Source organism: Pseudopipra pipra, chromosome 1, assembly GCF_036250125.1.
Source record: "Pseudopipra pipra isolate bDixPip1 chromosome 1, bDixPip1.hap1, whole genome shotgun sequence".
Classification (NCBI taxonomy): domain Eukaryota; kingdom Metazoa; phylum Chordata; class Aves; order Passeriformes; family Pipridae; genus Pseudopipra; species Pseudopipra pipra.
The window spans coordinates 87644818-87667269 of NC_087549.1; the positions used below are offsets into that span (position 1 = coordinate 87644818).

General features: G+C 43.5%; 1 protein-coding gene across 6 annotated transcripts in view; it reads left to right on the forward strand.

Annotated features, from left to right (window-relative positions):
• RREB1 (ras responsive element binding protein 1) overlaps positions 1-22452 on the forward strand; it is a 124345-nt gene that overhangs the window by 88988 nt on the left and 12905 nt on the right. For all 6 annotated transcript variants that reach the window (XM_064663843.1, XM_064663864.1, XM_064663848.1 and 3 more), the window contains 2 exons: positions 9793-9982; positions 11170-13912. In XM_064663843.1, the coding sequence (XP_064519913.1) occupies positions 9793-9982; positions 11170-13912 (2933 nt within the window). The remainder of the gene's footprint in view (positions 1-9792; positions 9983-11169; positions 13913-22452) is intronic.

Genomic DNA, 22452 nt, shown 5'->3' on the forward strand with positions numbered 1-22452 from the left:
ATCTGGTGACCAGAACCAGTGGATCCCTGTTACCATGAATGGATTCAGGGTAGATTAAGTTTTTTGACCTTTTACAAAGCCTATCCAAACAGTGATATAATATATTAAGGTTTATAACTTGCCAAATCCCAGGCATATTTTCACAAGGACAGCGAAAGTAGCTGTCTTTCCCCAGGGTAATGTGCTCCTGTAAAACCTCCGAACAAAGAAAACCAAAAGCCATCCCCAGCCCACCTTGTTCTTCAAAAAAGCCTACCTAAGTTTCATGAAAATTATTAAGTCAAATTATCTAGAGGTTGAACACTGCCATGGAAAGTTATTGCTTTGAACAGCTAGATCAGTAATGGGCACAGCAACAGAAGAGCTCAGGCCCTGGAAGAGAAAGTGTCGGGACACTCTGACCATTGGTATCTGCGGTTGTCTGCCTCCAGTTTTACCAGAGTAACTGCTGTGAGCTCTTGTTTCTGAAAACACTCACTGGTGGAAAATGCTGTCATTGTGTCTTGGTGTTACCTGGCTTCACCTAGATGGAGTGGACAACTTAAATGTCCTAGGAATGGTCTGCTGGACTCTCTGGGAAAATCATTTCACAAGATGTCACATACAGCTTGCAGTTTAGTTGGGCTGGTCACCCAGTTTCCCTCTTTGCCAGCACATCTGCATTCTTTAGTGTATGGTGGCAGGTGGTGGGATGCTGCCAGGCACCTGGACCTAGGTTCCAATCTTAAATCATTTTAGCCAATGCACATGAGCAGGCCCATTTATGTCAAGACAAAAGGAAGTGGGTTTTGAGTGAAAATTATTCCAGCTACTTAGAATATTTAATGTTTATTGCCCAGTTACTGTTCTTCAGGGCTGTTCTGCACATTGGTTCTAGGGAGAGAAAATAGCCAAGAAAAGAAATGAATGTAAATTTAAAGTGCATGGAGATGATTTCAATCATTAGCACCAGTAGAAAAGATTAGCACAAGATTAAGTTGTTTACAGAGCCAGCAGTGTGACTGACTAGAAGTACATTGTACGGGATGTTAAAAGAAAAAAAAAAAGACAACAATAAGAAAAAGACCCTTAAGTTTAATTCCTGGTTTTGCTAATGCCTATTTAAGCAAGTTTAGGAATTCAATTTCTGTCTTTTCTCTCCTTGTCTAGTAGGCAGTAATCCTGCTGGCTTCATTTTTGTGAAGCACATTGCTTTTCGCATGTGGCCAGCCTTTTGTGGGAGGAAGGTGATAGTGACATTGCAAATTTACAAGAGTGAAGGTGTTTGAAAACTATATGTTGTTTGCAATTTATATTATTATAAGACAAAACTACAGGTTCAGGGTGGGGAGAGGAAGTTTTTTCCTGATAGTTGACGCTGCTGTTACTGGAAGCAATTTGAAGCATGAATGATGAGTCATCTTCATTCAGCATTGTGAGATTATATACTGCTTTTCTGTCTGTCACAACTGTTGGTGTGCACATAGCCTCATTCCTTGTTAGCACTTCAAAATAAGAAAAGCTGTGCTCTTTTAATGAGGCTGAATAATTCTGAGCTTGTATCCTACACAGTTGTTGAGAGAGATGGAGAGCACTCTAGCATGGACATGTTCATGGACCTCCTTGACCTCTGGTTTTGGCATACTAAACTTTGGCCCCAGTTCTTCCATTCTGAGTCATTGTTTGAGATTGTACCAGCAAGGATAGTTTAGGTGGGAACTGCGCTGGAGTTACTGAGTACTAACGAGAGTCAATGCTACAAAACTTGTTACAGCCAAGGATGGAGACAAGGGTCAGTTGTGTGGCATTGCTGATTAGGCTGACTCTCCTGTTCTGCTCATCTCTCAAGCAGTTTTCCAGTATCTTGCTAATAGGAACTAGAACTAATCTCTTACTGGCAGTATTTTCAGTGCAGGAGCAGTTCCATGAGACAGCTGATGACGATGAAATCCAGCTCTAGTAAATGCTATAACCAAAAATGTGCTGTGGTACAATGCAACTCAGTAAGGCAGAGGAGAGGGTATGCAAGCAAGCTGGTGAATGCATCCTTTTACTGAGCTAATGGAGAAGTAGAATCAGTGGGTTGAGCATCTGTCTGTGTGCTGGCTTGCAAAAGCAGAGCAGAACTGCACTTGAAGTGCTTTCTGAAGTTTCTGTTCAGAAAAGAGAAATGGGAAACATCTGAAGAGCAGCGCGAGTCCAACCCTGGCCTAGAAGTGGTCAGCTCACTTCAGGGAGCTCATTGTGTGAGGAGACTGGGAATCCAGAGCAGCCGGATAAAAATATCAGATAGTGAATGGACGGAGGGAGTGATGCTCTCATGTGAAACTGTGTGGTGTGTCACATGGTGTTGAATATCTTAGCTCGGCTGCAAGAATAGAAAGTGGGTAAATGCAAAGCTGACTGTAGAGGAAAGCTGCTTGTAAAAGGGCATACAGGAGAGAAAAAGGGCTGAGCCAAAATAGCTTATTAACACACCTGCCTGATCCTAAGTATCAGGATTTGTTTATACACAGGCTCTCTCAAAGTGTGTTCACAGTCATGTCTGCATGCTGAGCATATCTTACCTGCAAATATAGGTAAGGGCAAGGGCGTGCAGTCCAGATTCAGCTGCACCTATTTGTGAGCCCTGTTGCGATCAGTATGTGGTTGTGGGATTTCTCTTTATGTTACTTATGAAAAATTGTGTTGTTTTTTAACGTGGTAGACACATAGATTTTTTTTTTAACTCTTACTGTTAATTTTAAAATAGCACAAGTACTTTGCTTTCATATTTGAAAGGTGTTAGAAGGTAGGAAGAGCATTCCATTTCTTACCCTGAAAGAATACCAGAAGGTTCATTTGAGTTTGTTTGCACAAATAGTGACTGTTATTCTGAATGCTGTGCAGCTTCCAATTTTGGTAGTTGTAGAGGACTGTACTGGTCAGAGGGTTGGTTTTTTTTCCCAGGTATGCTTGCCCTAACTGTTAAACTTTTCATTTTTGTTTGAGTTGATCTTCAGCTCTTTCTCTGTGATTCTCTCCAGCCAATTTGTTGAGACTTCTGGTTTTTAAAACTTTGACCTTTATTAAGTAAAAAAGTCATTATGAGAAAATGACTGCTTTGTGCAAATGTCCGCAGGCCATCTCCCATTTCCCCTTTATTTTTAATTAGTTGCATGTTAATTTTGTTGAAGTAAATGGTAGAGTAAGCTACCACTCCAATGGGGCAGAGATGTTTAAATCTGGCACTGTTGAAGTGTCGCTGGTAAATGCAGTTCATTATTGTTGGGAAGAAGTGAAATCTTTTCTCCTGATTTTTTTCTTTGCGCACACACAAAGAAAGTTAAAACATGACGCAGGATGGCTTATGCCTTTTTATTAAACCTCATAGCAGTTAATTTCACTCAAGTTACTCTGACTGTGTGAGTCATGATGTACTGGTAGGGACGCTGGCTCTGCAGCATGCTGACAAATTTCTGAAGTACAGCATCACCCTGGTTTATATTGGGGCTGTTCTGGCTCCAACATGATACTTTTCTTGCCTGGACCACAGTACAGCTGTAGGAATGAACATAACATTGTGCATCCCTCTATTAATAGAAGGGTTGGTGCAGGGGTTTCAGCCTTTGCTGCACCCAAGGGTGGCTTCTTTGGGGGGGAGAGGGTTAAAAAGAGCGACAGGACACATTGTTAACAAAGTCAGACAGCCAGTGGGGAGGTGGAAGGGGGGAGAAGTCAAAAAAAAAGCCCCACTTTTGCTGTGTATGTGAAGCAGCGCGCACTGAACTTGTTAGTGAGCTGAGTCCAGGCCCTTACACGCCGGGGAGAGAGGGAGGGGAGCCTCTCTGTCCCGTCGTGCCTGGCAGGGAGTTGGCTCCTGATGCTGCTGTGCCTCTTGTGGTTTCAGCACAGACCCATAGCATTGGGCGAGGTCGAGATGGGAGAGCAGCAGGTCCTTCGGGGTCAGACACGATCCTGCGGGGAAGGAGGCAGGAACAGTCATTGCAGGACAGTAGGAGGACCCACAGGGGTCCCTGGGGAGGGAGGCAGGAGCGAGTTCGCAGCACTGCTGCTTTTCTGTCACTCATCTACAGCAAGTGGGAGAGATTAGTGCAGCTGTTGGATGTTATTTCCCAGGGCCCTGGGTGTGGAGGCCAGGAAGGGGGTTTTTTTATCCAAAAGGAGATGAGTAGCTGGACCTGGGTGGGGTTGCACAGGAGCAGAGACCAATTTGCTCTTTCTCATCTCTCTCCCTTTGCCTTGCCCCAAAAGAAGCAAAAGAGAAGCAAAGGAATCCTCTCCTGAAGGGGGATATGTTTATAACCTGCTAGTTTTTCTTTCATAGGTGGTGAAAATCCTTGTGTTCAAAACCATCCTTTCTTCGTCTCCTCCTGCTTGTCAGCCTTCCCTGCAGCAGACATTGCCAGTACAGAGTCTGGGAGCCTGCTCTCCCTGATGCAGGCATGAGTCAACAGCAGGGAATCACTGATCTTTCTCTTCTGCCCAGTCGTATTACTTTTAGGTCCTAGGCACAGGATTTTCTTTGCTCATGAGAGCCACATTAATTCTGCAAATAAAGTAAGACAGAAAGGAGAATAATAGTGATAAAGACAGAAATATATACAGTATATACTAGGGATTTCAGTGGGAGGAGTTAGACAGCTTCATAACTTAATTATATATTAATGACTTCTGTCTCAGGATATGTTCCATTCTTGTTTTGTTTTCTTTGCTTCTGTTTGTGAAAGTTGCTAAAGAGGACAAACAGGAAAGGAACAAAGTGATATCAAGCTTTTTATTTTAGATAAGACCTAGAAATTCACACTGTTTTTTTTTGTTCACATCCACAACATGAGCAACTTTGTCTTAGTGAGCCCCATGGGTGAAAACTTCAGGGTTTAGTCTGCTCTTGTGTGGTTTCGGAAGTATAAGTAGAAGAATAGTAAATGTCACTTTCGCTTTCCCACCGCCAGTCTCAAGCAATGCAGAGCATAGCGTTTGTTTAATTTCTTGGTAACATAATGATGGATATAAATATTTGGCATTTGTATCTTGATTACTGAAATATAAAATTTAGAAAGATTGAATGTTTGTCTGCATCACTCCTAATCAAAATCAAGACTGATTAATTTTGCTTAAACTGTGGCTCTGCATTTCCTTTCTAAAATGTCTTTCCATTTCTTAAAGAAGAAAAGCTGTTTCCTCTGCTGAGAAATTGGAATTATCTCAGAGGAGAGTGTAATACAAGGCAACAGGCACTGCTAATGTAAACTTTTCTTGCATAGGTGCCACTTGTCAAAAGTGTAGCAAATCCTGGCTTGCCTCTTGAACAAGCTTCACAGAGCACTGACTATTTCTTAAAGCCTGTTAAAATGCTTTTATATCCTAATTAGCATTACAGATTTCAAGAATACTAACTTATTTTAGTAGAAAGCTTTTTAATAGTGTGTTTTTACACAAAGACCTTGTCTGCATTTGAAAAAAAAAAAAAGAAAAAGTCCACTGGTGTAGTAATAATTAAACAGACTTGCCTGGTGTAATATGTAGCCTGAGCTTCAAGCGCAGCCTGGTCATTGCACTGTTATGTTTTGGTTCTGCTTTTGTGTTTTAGTAGTTGTGTTTTCTTATCCTCTTGCTTTGTGCACCTCTGCCAGCGAGCCAGAGCCCTGGTATTACACTGGCAGTGTACAGGTATGAATTACTTCAAAACATAAAGAATTCAATTGAGAATTGAGCTCATTTTCAAGCAACCTTAGCTGCTAAAACCAGTTTTTTCCTTTTCGCTTAAAATTGAATCTCTGTGCTTGGAACTGAACAGCTTTTTTCTCCCTACTCTGTAATCATATTTATAGAAAAATGGAAGACTGTGGCCAAGACTAGCAATCACGTGATAGCACAGCAGCTTTTATTAGATACATCTGGAAACTTACCTTGCAAGTAGAGTGCTTTTATCTCTGCACAGGTGTTGAGCCACTGCTCTGCCTGTTCTGCGAACAATCTCAAAACCTGTTCCCATCACTGTTCTCTGCAGCCGTGCCATCCGTATTTGACTTGGCACTGCACATGAACAGACTTATGAAATTTTAAGGAGATGGAGGGGTTTTTGTTGTTTTGGTTTGGTTTTTTTTTTAAGTTCATCATGAGCAAAATATTACCATATGTTTCAGATGCTTTATTTGATATGCTGGACTTTTCAGACTTTAACTTTTTTTTGAAGCAATTTAAGCAAGATGAAGAAATGTTCATGTCACCTAGGATTCCTTTCTCTTATCCTTCTTAGACCGTGGGTTTAGATTTAAAAATACAGTAGGCATTGACACTACCTAAAGATGGGAAATAGTATTGATGACAAAATAGAGAAATTAATGGTTAGACTTCCTTAAAAAAAGCTAATGCTTCCAGTTAATGCACTGTTAGGCATGTCAGCTTACTCCATTCTAAATTTAACACAAGCCTTAGTCAATGCAGCATGATGCTTGCCTTAACTAATTAGGTTTTGACACTTAGTACCTGCAGAGTTTTCCTTGGAGGTGCTATGGATCCCTGTCTGCATCTGCACTGCTGATTGTGTTCAAAGCTCAAGTCATGTCATTTGTGAGAAATTCAGACTCCCTTTCTACTTGAGGTGAGGGGAAGGAACTCAGCAAAAACACAGGCAGAAAAAAACCGTTGTGCAGACACTTGGGCAAACGAGGTGTGTATTTTAAATAGCTTGCATCTGTAGCAAGCCCAAGTGAGGTCTGCAGAGCCTGAGAGATCTCCTGAACTGGTGGCATGGTGACACCCCTCAGCATCAGGAGCAGCTTTACAAAGACCTCACTTGTCCTTGGCAAGCAGCATGGGCACCAGGTGCCGGTGTGGTGACTGGAGCCCACCAGGTCACTAGCTTGCCTGGGGAGCCTGCCTAGAGGGGCTGCTCCACATCTCTCAGGGAGGGCTTTTCTCAAGTTGTTTTTATTCCAACTCTCCAAACTGCAGCTGCCTGTACAGGTGTGCCTGGACACAGAGAAAGACATGGCATCCACAGGTCCCTCCCATGCTCCAGCTCCTCTGTGATTCTGTAAGCTGTGCCACCAGGGCAAAGTGCTGAGCCAGAGCGCGGTGCATTTATATGCCCTGAAGAGCCTGCATCTTGAAATGCCAGGCATAATTTCTATATGTTTCCACTTTCAGCCAGGTGCTTCTTTTTGACCGAATGGAAAAAGAGCTTAATCCTTTTCCCAACTTCACTTTTTACTTGCTGCTTCTTCACCCACAGCAAGGAAAAGAAAAGAAGACTAAGGAAGAAAGAGAAAAATGCAGAGGAGTGTTTCATTCTATGCTTTATAAAAGAGTGAGATACATTACTTTTGCTTGGGGGGAGGGGAGGCAGTTCCCTTTGCATGGAAAACACCATTTTTAAATTGCAAATTTTTACTGTCCTGAGGCATAGCAGTTGATACAGGTGTACTGTGGAGGACTTTCACACGGGTGTCTGCTCAGAAAGATTAACTCTGAAGTGCAGCTTTTGATGGGAGACCTAAATAAACTAGTGCTTAAAATCAGCACGTTGCACAGCCAGTGGAGGTGAGGGAGTGCTGCAAGGTTGATGAGTCACACCTTACCCGTCTGCAGGACATCTGGCTGCTTGCCAAGGATTACTGGCTCCTGCTCTGCCCAGATCTTGGGGATACAGTAGCAGGAGCCAGCTCTCCCAGTAACTCTGTGGTACTCTCAGCGGTAGCTGTGCCTGCCTCATCACACAGGAGGGGATACACCCACTGCTTTGGGTTGCTGGGCCATAGGAGGCCGGGCACACTGGCCTGGAAATGCCTCAAGATGCCCTGAGGTGTGAGGGTCTGTGTGCCTCTGCAGAACAGCCAGTGATGCTCCTGATGGTGCAGGAGCATTGCTTCCAAGGCCTCGCTGTTTGTATGCTGACATACAAGGAGGAGCATGCCAGAAACACTGCTCACTTTCATGCAAGGTATTTTCATCACCTCTAAAAGTGAGTTTATTTCAGTAGCCTGCAACTTCTTCGGGTGACTGTTCTAACCCTTTAATGCCCTTCTTCCCCCAGTGGTTTTGGTGGTTGTGTGTGTTTTTGTTTTCACTGAAGATGAAAGCTTTGCATCATAGAGTAGGTGCTGCCAAGTGAGCTGGAGGAGGGCCGTAGATCCTGATGCTGGAGAAGTACTACGTGTTGGCATTTCCCCCACACCACCAGAGATTCTTATCACATTTAGCATACCTTTTTAAGCAAACATTAGCTTTGTAAATGGCATTGGTTTGGTATTTAATAGACTGGAGGAACTGTGCTAGCAATAGTTGTAAAGGTAGGATGCAAGGGAATTGACAGGAGAGTTAAAGCAGATTAAAACTTCAGCGCACAATATTTATGTCCAAGCTTTCTGGGTACTCTGATAACAAAGGCTGTGTTATATACACTTCACACTTGCTTCTTTCACCACTCAGAGACTGAGTCCAGTTGCTTTGTGGGTGACTTTGTTATCTCTTCATTTTCAGGGAATAAAAAAATGGCTGTGGGAGTTTATGTAGTGATAAAAAGAACAACAATGGGAGTTTGTTGAGGACAGGACAGGGAGGGAGTGGTTTCAGGATTTTGTCAGAAGTCATTTCGAATTGCAGGATGTTTTTTTAATGAGTAGGCACATGTCCTTTTCCTTGATGTAGAAAGCAAGGATGGTATGGGAAGAACTAAGGCAGGGGGAGATGTGAAAAACTCCTAGTGCTTCTAGTATTCTCACTGACAAAATCTGACTGCTTCACATTCACTGGTATTTGCTTCTGTGAAGCCTGTGCTTTGGTTTGGAGCTGGACCTGTAACCACAAGGAACTGTGTTGAGTGAAACTGTGTATCAGTAGTTGAATGCAGAGTGGACGTGACCTGTCATGCTGCAGAGCTCAAATTCCAGATATTTAAAAGGGAATAGGCTTGTTTACATGTTGGCCAAATGTTGCTGCGTAGCCCTTACTGCCTGCAGCACAGCTTTGGTTATTTAATGCAATGTTTCATGTGAGAAACCTTTGTTTAGCTGAATTTGGGATCTGAGAACTTAAGAAAAGCAAGAAATCACAGCAGTAAAGTGCAGGTAGAAAAAGACATTGTTTCTGCATTTTTCTTCAGGGCACACTGGCTGTGAAGGAGATGTAAGAGTGTCAGAAGTGTTGAACCTGTTTCAGGTCTTCCCCCTCTGATATTTCTCCCCTTCTGGTTTTCCTTTTAAAACAGTATATTTCTCATAACAGCTTGGAAAAAAAAAATCAGTGGAAGGTTATGGAAAGGCAGTGTGAGGAAGATTCACACATGGGTATTTGAGTGGTGTGCCATAGTATGTTTTAAGCAGTGGTTATAAAAGGTGCTATTTATACATTTGCAGCTGCTTGCTACTTAAATCAGATTTAGCGTCTTCTTGGCACTGATTTTTTTAAAATGTTGTTTGTTTTAACAGTATTTCTTAGTAAAAATGAAATGGTGTGTAAAGCCCATTGAAATATTTTTGGTTGGACAATGGGAAGGTTGTCAGAAGGCTGTGGTCTCAGCTGCCATTTTACTGCCTGCCCTTGTGGGATTGTCAGTTCTCATGTGCTATGTTCTTTAAACTTTCAGTGAACTTATTAGCCAGAAACTAGTAGAAAGTGACTGACTGAAATGGCCTTTTTGTGGAGATCAGTTTTTAACATGCTGTGGCTTTTTTTTTTTTTTGCATTTAGCAGGTTCTTGGTATCGTGGAGTGAGAGGAAGGAGAGTGTACTAAAGCAAGAAGAATGCTAGTTCTTATGCTTACAGCAGTCAGTAAGTCATTTATATTTTATTCCTTTCCTTTCCAGGTGTGACATCTGTTGTATTACCTTTCGTACTCATCGGGGCTTACTGCGCCATAATGCAGTCATCCACAAGCAGCTTCCCAGAGATCCCATGGGAAAGCCTTTCATTCAGAACAACCCTTCGATTCCAGCAGGCTTCCACGACTTGGGATTCACAGACTTCTCCTGTAGGAAGTTCCCCCGCATTTCTCAGGTATTCTTGTTCTTCATAGTGTAAGATACCAGCTGCTACAGCACATACCTTATGAAATCTTGCTGAGGCAGAGAGTGCATATAGAATATTTTGTGGAAAGCACTGTTTGTGTAGGCTTCAAACATTTTCTGCCTTTTCCTTTTCTTTTGTCATCTGGAGAATATTGGCACTGGATTTTTTTCAGCATTCCAGTGGGTAACTATCAGTGTAAAGATGTATAAAAACATTCTCAAGGAAAACTTCATCATATTAGATCCTTGCCCCTTCCAACCTGCCCATTAGTTCTCTCTTTCACAAAATTATCCCACATCTGAAATCAGTAGAGAGGACACACGGTAAGGAAGACATTATTTTAATTTACTCTAGCAAGGATGTAGTTGTGATGTAAAAGCTTTATTACAAAAAACTTTGAGCAGACACCTTACTTACTAAACAGTGACATATTCAGTGATTTCTTCACTAAACACTCCCAGGCACCTTTCCACAATATTCCTTATATAAGGTCTGAGGGTTTTGCACCTCTGAGGGAAAGTGGCTGGAGGGAGGCAGGGAGGTAGTCCGTGAATATTTTTCTGAGAGCCATAAAGCTTTCTGCTGGTTGATATTACTTCTCCCTCTGTCAAACCTTGCTTGCCTTAGTTTGGGTCTGGATGACGCTGCATATCTATTAAAAAAAAAGAAAAGAAATCAACAGCACAATCCAGAAGGACCATGCTTAGTCAGTGTCTGCACTTCTTTTATTCTACTGGGATTAAATCATTGATTTCCAGCTCTTCTGGCTGCAAGGTGGTAGACCTGAAATTTATTGCTGGTCCGGGTGGAGCACATAGATAATTCTGTAAGTCTGTTATAGTTTTGGTGTAAAAGTTACAAAATCAGAAGACACAAGAGAGGTTTCTGGTAGGGAAGTTCATGATAGAAAAGTGTTTGAGAGTCTGAACAGCCATCTGAAGGAGTTTGCCTTTATAGAGGGGAACTTCTGGAGAATCAGCCCCTAATTCAGGTACACCACTTAGGACACTAAAGGCTGTGGAGCAGGAATATCTCCATACCAGATGGGTGGTGGCTGCTCTAAACCCCTTAACTTAGGCAGGGGAAAAGAGAGTGAGCTGGTTTTGTTTTGCAATAGTGTGTGATGCCTTTCCAGTTTAAGATACCTACTCTAAATATTTTTGCATGTCTTGCAGGTCTGGTGTGAAACAAATTTGCGAAGGTGCATCAGTGACTTCCATCGATTTATTTGCGAGATGTGTAACAAGGCATTCCCCATGCTTTCGGCACTCAAACTGCACACAGAAACACATGTGGTGGATCAGGGAAAAGACAAGCACAAGCCACAGTCCATGACCCCACCTGGCGAGAATCCAGACCAGAAAGCCTTCATGGCATCCTTGGGCCTACAGTACACCAAAGACATCAAACCTGTCAAGCAGGAGGACAATACACAGGATGAGGTCCAAGAAATGCGGCTCAGAGCACTGAAGAGTAACCTACCTCAGGAACCTGGCAGCACCACCCTGCTCAGCCTCTCTCCTCTGGAAGCTGCCTCCATGGGAGGGTCATTTTCAGTCCTTCCCCCTACAAAAGAAAACATAAAGCTTCTCTCGCTGCAGCCTTTCCAGAAGGGTTTTATTATCCAGCCTGACAGCAGTATTGTGGTGAAACCCATCTCCAATGAGTCTGCCATTGAGCTGGCAGATATTCAGCAGATCTTGAAGATGGCTTCTTCCGCTCCTCCTCAAATCAGTCTTCCTCCACTTTCTAAGGCACCTTCTGTCCCTGTGCAGTCCATTTTCAAGCATATGCCACCACTGAAGCCAAAGCCTTTGGTAACGCCCCGAACAGTTGTCGCAACCTCTACACCTCCTCCTCTTATCAGTGCCCAGCAAGCCTCCCCTGGCTGCATCAGCCCAAGCCTCCCACCTCCCCCTCTGAGGCTGATCAAGAACTCGGTGGAGTCCTCCTCCAACTCTCATCTCCCTCAGCCAGGAGCCAAATCAAGTCCTTCCTCACAGTTGCTCCTCCAACCCAAAGCAGAGCCTTTAACTCAGCATGAGATGAAGACGCAACTGGAGCAGGACAGCATCATCGAAGCTCTCCTGCCTCTGAGTATGGAAGCCAAGATCAAGCAAGAGGTCACAGAAGGAGACCTCAAAGCCATCATTGCAGGGGCAGCGAACAAGAAGACCCCAACCATGAGGAAAGTTTTGTACCCCTGCCGTTTCTGTGACCAGGTGTTTGCCTTCTCTGGTGTCCTGAGAGCTCACATCCGTTCTCACTTAGGTATTTCCCCGTATCAGTGCAACATCTGTGACTACATCGCAGCTGACAAGGCAGCACTGATCCGGCACCTGCGGACACACAGTGGGGAGAGGCCTTACATATGTAAAATCTGCCACTACCCATTCACAGTGAAAGCCAACTGTGAGAGGCACCTGCGGAAGAAGCACCTCAAAGTGACCAGGAAGGATATAGAGAAGAACATCGAATATGTCACGAGCAATGCCGCAGAGATGGTGGATGCCTTCTGCTCCCCAGACACTGTGTGCAAGCTGTGTGGTGAGGACCTGAAGCATTACCGTGCCCTCCGCATTCACATGAGGACACACAGTGGGTGCCAGAAGAAGAAGCCATTTGAGTGCAAGGAGTGTGGCACAGCCTTTTCAGCTAAGAGAAATTGCATTCACCATATCCTCAAGCAGCACTTGCATGTGCAAGAAAGGGAGATTGAGAATTACATCTTAACGGTGGACTGCAGTGCCCAGGAGAGCCAGACAGAGCCTTCCTTATTGGAGGACAGCACTTATATGGACCACAAGCCCATGGCGCCTTTTCTGGAGCCACAAAATGGCTTCTTGCTTGGAACATCATCTCACGTTTCCATCAAGCGTGAACCTGTGGGCAGCTTTCCGATGGATTTTGATGAGCCTTTGGATTTCTCTCAGAAGAGCAAAAGCCTGAGTGCTGTGCAAGTGAAGCAGGAGAACCTGTTCGGCTCTTCTCCCCTGTCCCTTTACGACTGTTCCATGGAGCCTATTGACCTCTCCATCCCCAAAATCCTGAAGAAGGATAAAGATGATGTCCCATGTGAAGCCAGGAATCAAGAGTTGGCTGCTTCTGGGAACAGTGATAAAGCCTATAACTGTCTGCAGTGTCCTTTGGTTTTTGGTGCCAATGGGGGCTCAGAGACAAACCGGGGTGTCAGACATCCCCAGCCACTGAAAGGTTCATTGCATTTGACTGTCCCGATCATTTCCCCAGCTCTCCCTGGCAATTCTGCCTTGCTGAGACCCTTGAGGCCTAAACCAGCACCGCCACCTCTCTTGCCAAAGCCTTCAGTAACTAAAGAGCTGCCGCCATTGGCTTCCATTGCACAGATCATTTCATCTGTGTCTTCTGCTCACGCTTTGCTGAAAACAGAGGCTCCAGACGCCAGTCCCAAGGCAGCGAGCAGCTCCACTGGGTGTGACAAATCAGGGAACGCCAAAGCTAAAGTGACAATCATGACTGCTGTTCAGAGAGACTCCAGCCTGCCCAGTGACCTGTCTCAGGCATGTGATCCAGAGCAGTCTCCCGTTGCTGATGCTGGGTTGACTAAGAAGAGAGGTAGAAAGAAAGGAACGAAAAATAAGCCCAAACTTAGCAGTAATGTGGATCTGGAGTCAAGTGGGGAGTTTGCCAGCATAGAGAAAATGCTGGCTACCACAGACGCTAACAAATTTAGCCCGTTTCTGCAGTCCACTGACAATTTCAAGGAAGAAAGTGGCAGAAATGGAACAAGTGAGGATGAGAAGGAAACTGCCAAGGATAAGCTGCTGAGAGGGAAGAGGAACACTTATTCAGACTGCGTGCAAAATATCCCCTGTCCTTACTGTCCTCAAGTCTTTCCATGGGCAAATTCCCTGCAGCGGCACATGCTCACTCACACAGGTAAGAGCACTTTATGCTCACAGTAGATTGTAGCCCCTGAGGATGTTCCTCATGGAAGGGCCTCTCTGTGGAGGAATCTTCCTTTCTTGTCCTCTCTCTAGTGTCTGAATTGTATTCTTCATTAGTTTGCAAATCCCTAGCTGTTGCTGTTGTTGTAGTGGTCGTGATAGATTTTTCAGTAGTGGGATAATCTCTGTGCCTTTGAGTATCAGAAGGTAAATTAAACTTCTAATACCCGTTTGACTTCACTGGCATAACTCAGTATACTTGGAAGAGACTCAGGTTTCAGTTGTTCTGTTGTTATTATTGTCTTATCTTAAAGGAGAACATATGTGTTGAATATTTCATTGCGCCTTACATGGTTCGTTTGGCTGCTTCTGGTGGCTCTTTATCTGCATAAGTAATGATAAAAAGTTTTCTAAAAATGAGAGCCACGAAGTATAGAATTGTGGCAGGAAAATAAAATAATAGAGCGTTTAGGGTTTTTTTATCCTTGCAGTGGCTTTTATTTGACAGATCAAAGAAGGAGGGTGCAAGAACTGCTCATCCTGAGCATTACGCAGTAGCTTGCCTCTAGGAAGTGTTTCTTCTCAGAGATAGACAGCTAAAGGTGGGCACATACCCTAAGGTGTGGAGATGTGTATGGAATCTCTAGTGTTGTGCCACTGTGTAAGTAACCTCAAACCTGGTTACAAAAGGAGGAATTGGGTAGAGAGATTTATCCTAGGTCTGGGGTTATTTTTCATTCTTCACTATAAAGGAAATACTGCATTGAATGCTGTGCTGATTTGAAGTTCACTCCTTTTTCCACCCAGACTGTAACAAAGTAATTAGTAGATTCTCATCCTGCTCAGAGAGAGTGAGGACAAAGCTCTACTTGCTGCTGCTCCCTTTTAAGTCAGTCACAGTTGTTGATGTTATTTACTTCATTATGCATCTCAGCTCCTAGCATAAAGAATAAAAATCAGGGATATTTGTAAGAAACATAGAGGATTTGAGTACAGTCTCTTTTTTAAAAGAAATTGAGGTTTCCTGAAGCAATTGATTCATGTCTGTGCTAAAGAGGGAAACCTGAAGAGGTAAAAGAGGTTAGCTAAGAGGTTTAAAGGGAATCTGAGCTGTGGAGCAGTCCCTATTCCAGTTTGCTTTGGGTGACGCAAGGACATAACTTGCAAGGTATCAGTGCAACAGCGAGGCTATTGTTTTCTGGTCCACAGAGACCAAATTATTTCATCTTATTAAGCATACAGTTTACTTTCAATGGTGAAGGAGAGATCTTTACTCGTATCTCAATTGTTTTCCAACACCCTGGTCTCCAAAAAAAATAGATAGTTACTGAAGAACTGTTCATGAGACAGAAAACAATGGAGAGGCTTTTCCCAGACTAAGAGGTTTGACCTGCTTATTGATGGCAGACTTCCAAGGTAGCAGCTCTGGTGTAAACCCTTAATGAAGACAGGAAAATGCACTCAGCCATGAATTATGCTGGTAAAACTTGTCTGCCTTACGACCACTGGCCTTGGAAGGAGACCCCGTCCTTTTAGAAGGCCTGTGCTGCAATCGCCACAAGGAAGGCAGGCAACTGCAGCAGTAGCAGGGCTGGATCCTCACCACAGATACAAGATTTTTGGTGATACTACGGCAGTGGCAATGATCAGATTTTGGTTGGTGTACTCTGGCAGTGATAATACTGAGCTCTTTCTTAATCTCAGGGCAGTGTTGAGAGAGACTTGTTGCTGGAGGACCACCCCACCACCAGCAAGCTTTGACTGGCCTTGGGGCATCTGCTTTCGGGTGACATTAGCATTCTGTTTCTAAACTGGGAGTTCACAGCAGCTCCCCTGTGACAGCAGTGTCAATGAGGTTTTACTGGAGGGGAGAGGGAAAGGTAAGCTAGGAAGATGGAGGAAATTTAGGCCACAGAAATGGTGCCAAGGGAAGTGCTAGAGTGCATTCAGCTGGAGTGAGCCCTGTGTTTTTTGTGATGAGTGTCCGCTGCTAGTGGCATCCGAGAAGTTTGGCAGCTCTGTGGTAGACATAGCAGTCTGTTGGGTTTATGTTGTGGGTGGGCAAGTTGGTTTTCTCATGGAGACATCTACAGCGTTGTAGTGCAACGCAGCGTTCCTGTCCCCACCTATTGCACAGGCAGTGACTTGTTAGAAAGCTCTGTTTTTTAAAAGGAGTTAAGAAAAAAAATGTATTTGCTAATCTTATTGTAAAGAGAAAAGGGGAACTTTATTGTCTGGGATTGATGGCTGCTCCCTGGCCTGTGTAGAGAGAGGGCTGACAGGCTGATGTGAATGGGATAGATGAGAGTCCTAGTGATCTGCTTCCAAGCTGCATGTGTTGGCAATCACAGCAGGCAAGCTGGTCTATATAACACTGCTATCAAAAAAACCCAACAAGGCAGTTGTTTGAGCTAAAAAGCAACAACTAGCTTTTCTTTCTTGCTCTTTTTTCTTGTCCATTTGTAGGGAAGTTGCTATTCAAGTAATTTGTCTAAGTGGTCTAAGTTAGGTTAAAGGAAATGTATATAATTTTGGGCATTTAAGTGTTACCTGTGTATTACCAGTTTTAAACTACTGTATTTATACAGACATAAAAAGATTGTTGCCAGTGTGTCTTTCATGTTCAATAAAATTTCAGCGTGGAGGGCTCCTTCCATGTGGTGTCAAGATCACATTTCCCTTTTGTGAAAGTGCAAAAATGCATATGCTGACAGTAACCCACATCCCTCATGCAACCAAAAGTCTCTCTCACGAAAGCTTTTGCTCTTTCGTGCCTCAACACCACTGTGCTTTTTTTTTTTTTTAATTCAAAAGCATTTCCCTGAAGAAGCATACACCTTCCTCACTGTTTTTTTATTTTAATGCTGAGCTCGCAAGTGGGGCACAGGGAATTTGGCATAGCATGGTTTTATACAGTGTCTAACACAGTACCTGTGTTTTGTTTGAACATGCTTGAACACTTGCTTTTAATACTTACTTTATCTTGATGTCTTTACTGTGTAATTTACTTTTCTGTGTTCAACTTGGTTAGCCTTTCTTTTTTACTCTTCCCTCCTGGTCTTGACTTTTTTAATTCTCAGAGCAGCAAGTGCCCTGCAGGTGATGCAGCTAATTTTGCTCCTTTTATAGCATGTGCATCAGACTAGGTTCAATATAAAATTACAATGATGGTCTTTTTTGACCACTAGTTTGTTATAGCTAACCTAATCCGTTTGCAGAGAGTCACTTGAGCATATTTTCAGAGGGATACCAAAGGGTCTTACTCGGCCCAAGATTATTTTTTGTAGCAGGTGAGATTTAATGGCAGAGGAGGTTTTTGGTTTTGTTTTGTTTTGCTGCTACAACAGGAACAAACTGTACAAGAAAAGGTCCATAAACAAAATAAAGGAATAAATAGATAAATAGAATGTAGTAACACCTAGCCCGTGAACCTAAATGTTTCCTGTCAAGTGGAGATCACAAGACATTAAAAAAAAGGACTGGAGGCACTTTTATTCTTTGCTTTTATGATTTAAGTCAGTGAAATTGTAAACATTGCAACATTTGTACTTGCTATGGTGATAATGTGTTTCCACTAGGACAACGATGGCAAGAGATACCTGAATTAAGGACTGATCTTCTTATATGCTATAATTACTCAGATGACCCTTTATACTGGAACAGACTCCCTTCAAATGACTAGCTTCCAGGAAGTGTCCAGACTAGACTAGTCCTGCTGTGCTGCTGACCAAAGTTTACAGTCAGTTCTGGGTCAATATTTAGGCACAGATGTATTTTAATACAGGCCATGACTATTCTGACAGAAAAAATTAATAAAAGATAAAATGACATTTACTGTTTAGGTTATCTTCCAGTGAGTAAGTGTATTTTATCAGAAGAGCAGTTGCCTTCTTTGGTTGATACAAAACTTTTAAAGGCTGAAAAGATGAGAAAATTGTGACCTGGGATGCAGGTTGAGTTTCAAATAATTAATCCTCAGCTAGTCCTGTCGTTTCATGCTTGAAAAGAAATGTGGAAAGAAATTGGGCTATCGTGAAGCAAAAGGGTTTCTGCTCAACTTTGAAGTTTTGTATTTGCATTGTGAATGAAGCCAGATAAAAGTGCAAAAAGTGATGTTATTTGTAACCATAAATTTATGATTGACTTAGCAGGCATTCTAAAAAGTAAGAGTGACTTGAAAGACTACAAAAAGCACTGCCATGATGCATCTAAAAAGTTGTGTTGACACTGGAAGAAAATTAAGGGAAAGAAGCAGCTCCCAAGGTGTCTGCAAGATACGAGGAATCCCTGGTATGGGTTGAGATTTTAACTAGAACAGAACCAGCTTTCAGAAGATTAAAGTGAGAGAGATACCCACAATGTTGTATCAAAGGGGCTGCTGGCTGTGGCAGGGGGTTGGGTGGTGTGTGTGTGCGTTTTCAGAGGTTTTGGGTGGGAGGTGGGAGGTGTGACAAGAGCTGATCTCGTTTTACGAGTAACTATCCTGTCAATCTCTTTCTTCATCACAAGGATGTCTTGCAGAATTGCTTTCCTCATTTCATTTCATTTCATGATCCTGGTTTTTCTTTCAACTTCTCTGCTCAGTCCCTTCCTGTGTTCTAGTCATTTAAATGAATTACAGACATGAAAAACTTTCTCCTGGGGGGAAGTAATTGATATGGGGCTTGATCCACTGAAGTCAGTGGAAAGATACCCTGTGGCTCTGATGGAAGTCTATCTGTCTATCACACAGGTGATAGACATTTATGGAGAGGCTTTTGAGGTGCTTACAGTCAGGATATTGTGGTTGGTCACCAAGCAGTAATGGGGGTAAAGGAAGAAAAACCAGTGAAGTTTCTTATTACACACTGGGAGGGACAGATAGGCATACATTTTATCTTGTGTCAGGCCAGAAGCCCTTCCCCTGTCAAAAATGTGGTAGTGTCTTTTCTACCAAATATAACAGAATTTGCATAAACCTGGAGTTGCCAGCTGCTACCTGAGGAGAAATGTGCTTATCCCCAGTCTAAGGAAGAGGATGCTGGATCTCACAGCGGCACATGCAGTTTTTCCCAGCTGTTCAGAATAGCAAGGCCAAGTTGTATTTAGTCGGACTGAAGGCTGCAGACAAGCAAAGCGTAAGGATGTGAGAAGTGCCGTACCACTGAGGGCAGGTACTCTTGTCTCCAGTGGTAGCAGTAGGATGTGCTATTTAGTGTGAGCTGTGGACCCAGCTACTTCCTCCTGTTCCTCTTAACTCCGTCAGCATCCACAACTGGTTCATTAGAGTTGTGTGTTCGAGAGCACATACCTGCCTGTTCCCTTTATTACCTATTTATGGAGGTGCTGTCTGCAAGTCCCTCTGATTGCTTTCTGAGCCTGTTGATGCAGTCTGGCTTTAATTTGGCTGCTGCTGCAGGCCACACCAGTGATCCTGGAGAGATATCAGCGATGGCTCTGAGTCCTCCTGCCTGAATGTACCTGCCAGTAACATATTTAGCATCACGTAGGCATGTTTTAGATTGTTTTACTTTGTATTAGTCTTTGCATTGAAGCTTGCCTGCCATCATATTGCCCCCTCTGTCTTGACAATTAGTAGCAAAAGAAATTGACTGATCCTGCAAGGCTTTGTTGTAGGCAGGTGAGTGGCATTTAGCTAGAAAGGAGAAGCTGACACAAATCCAAAGGTGAGCGCAGTCACTCAGGGTTTTAGTGTGCTGACCAAATGGGATGAGTGCAAGAAGGAAGCTCAGCAGATGGTGGTACATGTCTCTTGCCTGAAAAGTGTTTGCACAAGGGAGCTGTTGCTGTAAGGTGTTCACACCTCCAGTACAGACACGGTCACTTAGTGTTGCTCAGAGTTGGTTTCACGGGATAATTGTTGAAGTAACAAACCTAAAAGTGGCAAGAAGTTGGCTCTGTGCATCAGGGTAGTTAAAATTACAAATGAGTTATTACCCTCAACCTCAGGGTAGCTGCTGATCAGATTGCACAAAAATGAGCACAGGATTTTCTTCTTAGATCTCCGTGCACCAGTTTGTTTGGGAAAGTCTGCTGTCTTTCCACTCTCTCTGATCCTCTCTTCTTCTTTTAATACAGCAGGTTGCCTTGCAGTGATTCAAATGTGGTAATACAGGTCTCAGTACTAGTCTGGCATTACAATCTGCCATGCTGGGGACCTGTTACGACATGATTTGATCTTGCCTATCATGAAGAGACTAAGTTGCCTTGTTACCATGTTAACAGCCTGTAACTTCACAGGGCTGTAGCTTGGTACCTGGGGTGTCACGTGGGCTCATCCTGCCTGTGCAGACAACAGATGGCTACAGCATGAGAGAGGAAGACTCATGTTATGACATGATCCCCTCACAGAACAAAAGTCTGCAGAAAGGGCTCTGAAAGTGCTCACCTCTGACAATTCTCATGACAGAATGAAACTGAAATGTTCTACTTGAGTCAGTTGAAGGCTTACTTTATAGTCAGTGAGATCCTAATGCAGTTCAGCTGGTCGATGGGATGAGGAGGCAAGCATTTCTGAAGCCGCTCAGATGAGCACTGGAGCAGCACGTAGGATGGGTAGGACCTTGGTGGAACGTAGATGTTGTTCTTAGCAGCTGGCACTGGGCTGATCAGAGTGGTTCAACCTGCCCCAGCAGACAGAGCCTTGGGCCATGGTTGGATAACACAAAGCACTTCTTGGCCACACTGGCTCAACCTGTTCCCAACTGTTCATCCCTGCAGCTGTAGCTGACCCAGCTGCTCAAAAAAATTAAAAGGGCAAGGAGAGGGACTGGCAGTTGTGAGATAAGTTCCCGGATCTGGCTGGCGGTACAGCCCTAAAAGAGCACATTGATGCAGCTGGGGTGTGGAGCTGGCAGCATCTCCTGGGAGGTGCAAGGGATAGATGCTGTTGAAGTTGGCTTTGCTGTCAAATGCTTTGTGTCTTCAAATTGCAGCTTTGGACAGCAATATCCTGGTGAGCCCATATCCTATAGTGTACACTAAGTTATCACATGCACTTTATAGCACAGCTTAGCATTTGTAACTGGCTTGACCAAGTGGTGCTTAATCATGGTCCAAAATCATTCAACAGCTTTGCACTTGTGGTCTCCTGCTATTGGCCAAGAAAAACGGATTTCCAAGTCTGTGGAAGTAAATTAACTATTTGAAACTGTGGCTTAGTTTAAAATGTGGTGATTTCTCTTTTTATGCTGGCTTTAAAAAGTAGGAAGGTAGCATGCTCAGGCTCACATGCAGAGTCCTTGTGAGGACCGTTCTCTGTCCTTGGACGTGAATAATCATCTGGATTTCCCTGTACACCAGCAGGAAAGGGAATGAATGATGTTTGGTCAGCCATAAATGAAGAAAAGCTTTAAGATGAGGTGTAAGACAGGAAGTGCAATTCAATAGAGTGTCACTGGGAACAAGTTTATAGAGGGTTTCTTTTGGTCTTGTTTTAAACCAAAACAATAACAAGATGGTGATTTTGAATAGGATTCAGAGATGAGGAGGCTGTGTAAGTGATGGGGCCTCCACAGATCCTTGCTACATGGAGAGGAAAGGAATGGTCTAAAGCAAACTGAGGACATCTTGCCTGGCTCACAGTAGTCAGACCAGGGGAGAACTGTACTGGCAGAGAGGCTTACAAGGAAACTGTGGAGCGACTTAATGAATTGCCCACTTTCATCGTATTAAAGCAGCCCTGACTTTGTCTCCTTAGGGCTTTGTGAATGCTCCCTTCTTGCAACAAAATGCAGCTAACAGAGAAGAGATGTGGGATGGGAATGGGGTAAGGTATTATCTCTTACGTAATAGAGAAAAAGACTTTGCTAAGGAAAGATCCCTTTCGTAAAGAGGCTTGCCTCTAGTGTGAGAGGATCGAACACAACTGCTCTGTGCTAAATAGGCAAATATTTACAAAGTAAGTATACTTGACAGTGAGCTTTCCAATTGGCATTTAGCAGAATTCATCTTTGCTCTAGATATCTGCCACTCTGTGATCCCTCCAGAAATCATGTGAGCCCTGGGTATAGTGGGGGACTTTTTCCCAACTGTTCTAGCTGTTTGTACCTCTGAACTACATTTGTGGGTATTTCCTAGAGGACAAAGGGCTTAAAACTGTTTTTTTCAGTGTCAGGCAAAGTTTAACAACTGCTTCAGAGCCACAGCTCAGAGTAAAGCAAGAGCTGCTTGCCACTGGGGCTTGGCCCAAGTGCTGGAGCTGTTGTGTGGAGGATACTGAGGAGATGGTGTATAGCTTCCTTATTGTATTGTCGGCTCTACATCAGACTGCCTTTCTGCTGAACGGTGGAAATCACCATATTAATAATAAAGAAATAAATTCATATTTCACCATAAGCTGAAAGTGTGGGGTTCCCCCCTGCCCCCCACTCCCTTCAGTGCAGATTTCTCCTTGGCAGGTGCAGTCAGAGCTAGTTCTGAAAACTTTTCTTTATGACTTCAGCTGCTCTCTTGAAGGTACTGGGGAATCATACATTGTATCAAAGGCAAAAAGTGTTTTTTCCCAGAACTGGTTTTCTCCTTTTCCCCCAG